A 7,054-nucleotide genomic window follows, 5' to 3' on the forward strand; every position below is an offset into this window, starting at 1 on the left:
AGAGGCAGGGGTTTTGGGTTTCAGGGAGGGGTACCAGGCAAGATTTGGGGCCCTCTCTTTCCCCGGGAGTAGGGTTCCAGGCTGAGATGCTGGGAGTTGTGGCCCATAACCCATAAGCCGGCGATTGACCTAAAGGGGCACGTCCCACGTGGACTTTTTCTTAGCCCTTTAATGGTCACCGTTTTCCAAAAGCCACCAATCCACTGCAGATTCGTTTTAATGGCAGCCTCTCCAGCCAATCGCCTGTCAGAATCAGGATTCCCGCGGCTCGGGAGTGGTGCGCTGGTGAGTGCGTCTAGCAGTTTTACCGTGACGGCCCTCCGGAGCGCCCCATTGGCTGGATCAAACCCAAGCGAGTCTCTGATTGGCCAGCGCTGCCGGAGGGTTCAATTCAAATGCGGGCGGGTGGGCCGCAGCCCTGCAGTTATAGTCGTGTTCTCCGAGTTCGCGTCTCTGCCAGCGCTGCCCGATGGCCTCCCAAAACCGCGACCCAGCCGCCGCCAGCGTCGCCGCAGCTCGTAAAGGAGCCGAGCCCAGCGGGGGCGCCGCCCGGGGTCCGGTGGGCAAGAGGTAAGTGGTGCGGAGGTGAAGCCCCGCCTGGCACGCCCTGGGCGGTGGGGCCCAGAGCGCAGGCTTCCGGGACCCGGTCGCCCTGGAACGACTGAGATATGGGAAGTTGGGGGGCACGCTAGGAGCTCGGGCCGCCCTTAGAGACCCTCCCAAAGAAGGATAGAAATTTCGAGGTCTGGGCACGGGCAGAGACCCCAGAGGAGCAGTGGGGGTTCCGAAACACGCTAGAACAGCGCCGGAAGAGCCTGCAAGTGGAGAGAGCGAGGACTCGCCAGAGCCCTCCTGTGGAAGTGGGAGCGTACCCCCGAGCGGAGTCTCGCCTCAGGGAGGGGAATCCTTGGCAGCTCTTTCGGAGAGATGGGGTGGGAGGGGATGGACCAGCTGAGTCCTGGCCCATCCAGACTCCCAGGTGACTCCAAACGCTCTCTCTGCAGGTTACAGCAGGAGCTGATGACCCTCATGGTGAGTGGCTGCCTGCCCCGATCCCCAGCCAGTTGGTCCACCTCCCACTTTGCACTCCTTCAGTAGCTTCCTTTCCCACACCAGGCTCTTTGCTAGACACAGAGCAAAGGGGTAAAAAGATGAGTACAGTTTGCTCCCTTCTGGGAACTAGTGCCTATACCTCACCGACACCTTTTTTCCCAGCAGTCCCTACTCCTAATCCCATCTCCCCACAATGAAATTATCTCTAAAATAGGTTCCCTGAAGTCCTAGGAGGCCTATCCCTATTTCCCTGCCCTAAACTTTAACCACACCCAACTCTCCACCCTTCTCAGTATTGCCAGTCCTCCCCTTCTACATTAACCGTGAATATTCCACTCAGATCCTTCTGTGCCCATATTGTTTGTCTATGTCCCTAGTCCGAGTAGGCTTTGCACAGATAGAACTGGCACTCAATAGCACGGTGAACTGAATTCCCAGCAGCCAACGAGACTGGGTGCAGGGAGCCTTCTGCTCCCCTGCATAACCCCTCCCTCGATAGCCTGACCCTGAACCACTATAATCCCCATACTCCGCCCCAGGGGGCATGGTCAGCCCCCAGGAGTCTAAGCACTTTCTCAGAAAAGCCTATCACTTTGGCCTGAGTGCCTTATTTTGGATCAGAATGTGATGGGATTAAGGGGTTCACCCACTGTTCCCAGAAGTATTCTTGATATCCCGAGAGCTTTGTGTTTCCTCCCCAGACGTCTGGCGACAAAGGAATTTCTGCCTTCCCTGAATCAGACAACCTTTTCAAATGGGTGGGGACCATCCATGGAGCAGCTGGCACAGTAAGTGTGGGGTTGGCGTAGGGGAGAGTGATGCTGGGTCTGGGGAGAGGTGGGAGGTGAAATCATGTGCCACATCTGCTTCCAGCCTTTAGGCCTGCAGGTGGCACGCCCCTGTGCTCTGAGCCTTCGGTCCTGGTCCCCCTTCTGTACAGCAAGAAGGTGGCTTTAAAGCCGGTTGTCCATCTTAGATTCTTCAGGGGGCCAGACAGCAAGGAAAAGAATGGAGGACAAGTGAGGACTTTGGCCACTTAGAGGGCACAAGTCTCGAGACAGCAGCTTCCCATGGCTGTTTATCTGGTTTAAGAGAAGTCAGGACTTCAAATCTGTGCCCAAAATCTCCCAATTTTTACATGTTAGCAACTAATATGCTAATTGGACTAAAAAGCAAGCTGTGGTAACCCTCAGGGTACCAATTTACAACCCTTAGACCAAAGGATCCCTGATGTCTCCACCAGATGAGAGAAATTACCAGAACCAGTGTAAGAGTTTGTCTTCTGTCAAGTCCTAGAAAAACTAAAAGGTCCTAGCAAGGTCCTTTGTGGGTCTTGGGCTGGAATATGAGGTTCAGGGTGGCAAGCTCACTCCCGCCTCTTTCTCCAATGCCAGGTATACGAAGACTTGAGGTATAAACTCTCCCTAGAGTTCCCCAGTGGCTACCCGTACAACGCGCCCACGGTGAAATTCCTCACTCCCTGCTACCACCCCAACGTAGACACCCAGGGTAACATCTGCCTGGACATCCTAAAGGACAAGTGGTCTGCCCTGTATGACGTCAGGACCATCCTGCTCTCCATCCAGAGCCTGCTAGGAGGTGACTTCTAAGACTAGCCCTCTTCCCCCTGCAACCCGGGAACCTGTCAGGACTCCCCCAGGCAGCCTCTCTGCCCCCTTGACCAATCTTGTTCTCTTCACCCACAGAACCCAACATCGATAGCCCGTTGAACACACATGCTGCAGAGCTCTGGAAAAACCCCACAGGTGGGTCCTTCCTCCACCACTGGGTGACCCTTCCCCAACCTTGAAAGTCTCCCTCAAACAAAAGGATCTCAGTGACTTGGGAAGCCGTTCGTACCTCTGCCTTGGTGTTTCTGGTTTGCCTGTTTGATATAAAATCAGAAAATTGATGTGGGTTGAGGGACTTTTTTTAAAAAAAATTTTTAATACTCACCTAAGGATTTTTTTTTTTTTTTCATTGATTTTTAAGAGAGAGTGGAAAAGGGGGTTGAGGGCGGGGAGAGAGAAAAACATCGATGTGAGAGAGACACATAAATGGGTTGCCTCCTGACGGGCTGGGTATCAAGCCTGCAACCCAGGTACCTGCCCTTGACTGGGAATCTGAGACCCTTTGGTGCACAGGCCAACGCTCTAACCACTGAGACCCTGGCCAGGGCAGGTTGAGGGGCCTTATAAGGTGAAGGCAAAGCTTTGTGCAAATAACTTGCTCACTAAGGCCCCCTAGTCCCCTCTCCAGAGTCACAGGAAGCAAAGTCCATCCAGGAGATCTGACTGGGTGGACACCAGAGGGAGAATCTGTTCTGGGGACTCCCCAAGTTCTACCCCCGCCTTTGCATTCCTGCTGCCCTTCTCCCCATCACTCACCAAGATCTGCCTGTTCTCTTCCAGCCTTCAAGAAGTACCTACAGGAAAACTACGCAAAGCAGGTCTCCAGCCAAGAGCCCTGACCTGGGCTGCCCAGCCTGTCTCCTTGTGCTGTCTTCTTACTTTTTTCCTTGGATGGTCTGTCCTTGCCTTGATTTCTGTATAGGACTCTATCTTCAGCTGTGGTGTCATATTTTTTTTGTGTCTGTTTTTTAAATTAAGTCTCTGGTTGAGCCCCTGTGATGAATATATTAAATAAATACATTTTGAATTTTGGTGTTTTTTTTACAAGTTTCTGCCTTGTAATTACCCTAGAGTTGGGGCAGAGTCAGGTTCCTAGGATCTGGGCTCATGGCCCTGCTCCTCTCTCCAGGGAGAAACGTTTGTCCTTCAGGATGTCCAGGCTGTAGGGCCAAGCAGTGGAGTGACTAGGATTTGTTCCCTTGTGACCTTAGTTTATGACTCTACATACATTTCCTCGTCTATAAAATGGGTGTCACAAAATGCTTCTTTCTTTGGAGTTGTGACCTGCACTAGGAACGTTAGTGACTATTGGGGCTGCCCTAGATGTGCTGCAGATGAGGCTGAACCAGTCTGGGGTTGGGGTGCAGATGACCAGCCACCTACCGTATGACAGTAGATGCTCTGGCCCTGAAAAAGAGGGCTCAAGTCACCCCACAGCAAGCCCAGGATCTGGAGAGGCAGCCACAGAAAGCCCCTTCCCTGTCAGAGCCAAGACAGCTCTTGACTCGCCCCTTGCTCCAGGTCCCCCACAGATGGCCCCATGCTCCAAGGGGGCTCATTCCCCTCCAGCTACTCTATCCAGTGGCCCAGCTGTGGGCAAACTACGACCCGCGGGCCGGATCCGGCTATTCTATCCGGTTCTCTTGCTCTCCCCTCCGCTCCTTTACTTAGAATTTATATTAGTTCACACAAACACTCCATCCATGCTTTTGTTCCGGCCCTCCGGTCCAGTTTAAGAACCCATTGTGGCCCTCGAGTTAAAAAGTTTGCCCACCCCTGCACTGGCCTATGGACCCCTGGCCAGCTAGAACCCAGCAAACCGAAGATCAAAAGGACAAACAGCGTCAGGTGTGGCCCTGGTCTCAGCCTCTTACCCAAACTGGGATCAGCTCTGCCTGCAGCTGCTTCTGCAGGCCTCAGGGAGAGGATAGCAGGGGGCCCTTCTGGAAGCAGTTATCACCTGGAACTTGTTAGGAATGCAAATTCTTGGCTCTCACACACCTTACTCCTGCTATCCCAGCCTCTTTTCTGCCCTCTGACCCCCCAAAACCACATGTGAGAGTTGTCAGATCTGGTAGAACTTGGTGTCCTCGCTCAGTTTCCTTATCTCTAAAATTGTGTTCCTAGCTCTCTCTGTGGAACTTGGAGCTGTGCTTTCCAGTCTAAAGTGCTTATAAATCCAACTGGGATCTTGTTCAAATGCAATTTTTTAAAATATATTTTTATTGATTTCAGATAAGGAGAGAAACATCAATGATGAGAATCATTGATTAGCTGCCTCCTGCATGCCCCCTACTGGGGATTGAGCCCACAACCCAGGGATATGCCCTTGACCAGGAATCAACTGGTGACCTCTTGGTTCCTGGGTCGCCACTCAACCACTGAGCCACGCCTGGCTGGGCCAAATGCAAATTTTGATTGAGTTGGTCGGGAGTAGGGCCTGAGCTTCTACATTTCTCATCAGTTCCCAGGTGCTGTCATTGCTGTGGTCTAGTTCAGAGTATAGAGCAGTGTTCTCCAGGAGTCCTGGCAGCACAGTTATCACCTGGAATTCATTAGAAATACAAATTCTCGGCCCCAACAATCTCTCCTGGTGTTCTAATGCTCTCCAACTTGTAAATCACTGGGTTAGAGGATGTCTGAGAAGAGCAGAGCTCAGAACCTGGCACTAATGCTGGCCAAGGTGTATGTATTTTTTAAATTTTTTTGATCCTCACCTGAGAACTTGTTGAGAAAGAGGAAGAGAGAGAGAGACAGCTGTATGTGCCTCAACCAGGGATTGAACCCGCAACCCAGGTATGTGCCCTGACCAGAATCAAACCAGCAACTTTTTGGCCCTCAAACAACAGCCATTCAGCTGAGCAGGGCAGACATATTTTTTGCCTGCCTTGGGAAGCCTCCCCATCTGGTTCTTGATCACGGTGCTTGGTCCCCCAGATGGTCACGTGGCCTACCTTGTGTCAGTCACAGGGACCCAGCTCTACACTGTTCAGAACCAATCAGTGTTCCCTGGAATTATCACTAGGAGAAAGTGAAATTATTTTACCTATTAGGTTGCTAAAAGAGGAGGGAGCCAGCCTGAGTTGCTGGTGGAGACAGCTGCAGATGGAAGAAAAACAAGCAGAGACAAAGAGCTGAGAGATGGCGAGAGGTGACATTGAGACTCTAGCCTCCAGCTCATACCTTGGCATCTCAGTTACATGAACCAACAAATCCCTTTTTGGTGTAAGTCAGTTTGATTTAGATTTTTTACACTTGCAACAAGAAGCCTAGTACACTTAGTACAGGTATATTGACCTTTTGGCTCTTTAAGCAGCCCCATGGCAGTGGGCAAGAACAAGTGCCTTCCAAAGGCAGCAAGAAATTTGGAGCCAAGAAGAAAATGGCTGATTGATTTTCTAAGAAATATTGGTATGATGTGAAACACCCGCTATATTCAATATAAGAAATATTGGAAAAACACTAGTCAGGAGAATTCAAGGAACCAAAATCACATATGATGGTCTCAAGGGCCATGTTTTTGAAGTAAGCCTAGCTGATCTACAGAATGATGAAGTTGCATTTTAAAAATTAATGCTAATTACTGAGGATGTGCAGGGCAAAAACTGCCTAACTAATTTCCATGGCATGGATCTTACCTGTGACGAAATGTGCTCCATGGTCAAAAAATGGCAGACCATGACTGAAGCCCTTGTTGATGTCAAGACTACTGATGGTCATTCGCTCCATCTATTCGGTATTGGCTTTAGTAAAAAATGCAACCATCATATTAGGAAGCCTCTTAGAAGAGCTCAGCATTAACAGGTCTGCCAAGTCCAGAAGATGCTGGAAATCATGACCTGAGAAGTGCAGACAAATGACTTAAAAAAAGTGGTCAATGAATTGATTCCAGACAATATTGGAAAAGACAGAAAAGCCTTGTCAGTATATTTGTCCGCTCCATGATGTCTGTGTTAGAAAAGTCAAAATGCTGAAGAAGCCCAAGTTTGAACTGGTAAAACTCATAGAGATTCATGGTGAAGCAAGCTGATGTATTTGAACCCCCAGTCGAAGAAGCTGTTTAAAATACAGGTTTTTTATGATGACAAAATAAAAAATCCTATTTGTGATACTTTTTATTAAAAAGTATGACTATTATTATTCCTATTCACTTCATACAGTTGAGTGCCTACAAGGTAAAGGCCATATGCATGGGGATAAGAACACAGGGAAAAGGATGCAGTCCTGGCCCTGGCTGGCTTGCTCAGTGGTTAGAGCATCAGCCCGAGGCCCAAAGGGTCACGGGTTCGATTCCTGGTCAAGGGCACGTACTTGGATTGCAGGTTTGATCCCTGAGCCTCTCTCTCTCACATCGATGTTTCTCTCTCTCT

At 50.2% G+C, this 7,054-nt stretch overlaps 1 protein-coding gene and 1 pseudogene across 2 annotated transcripts; both read left to right on the top strand.

Annotated features, from left to right (window-relative positions):
- Positions 1-422: 422 nt before the first annotated feature.
- UBE2C (ubiquitin conjugating enzyme E2 C) lies at positions 423-3,729 on the top strand. The gene is made up of 6 exons (XM_080684222.1): positions 423-570; positions 1,005-1,032; positions 1,755-1,841; positions 2,448-2,652; positions 2,760-2,819; positions 3,465-3,729. Exons 1-6 carry the CDS (start codon positions 470-472, stop codon positions 3,521-3,523), a joined length of 540 nt encoding a protein of 179 aa, XP_080540348.1. The 5' UTR covers positions 423-469; the 3' UTR covers positions 3,524-3,729.
- Positions 3,730-5,986: 2,257 nt separating this feature from the next.
- Positions 5,987-6,714, top strand: LOC308255913 (small ribosomal subunit protein eS1-like; annotated as a pseudogene). The gene has a single exon. The product of its transcript is annotated as a small ribosomal subunit protein eS1-like (transcript).
- The last annotated feature ends 340 nt before the right edge of the window (positions 6,715-7,054 follow it).

The sequence above is a fragment of the Plecotus auritus genome (assembly GCF_963455305.1).
Source record: "Plecotus auritus genome assembly, chromosome: 8".
Lineage (NCBI taxonomy): Eukaryota > Metazoa > Chordata > Mammalia > Chiroptera > Vespertilionidae > Plecotus > Plecotus auritus.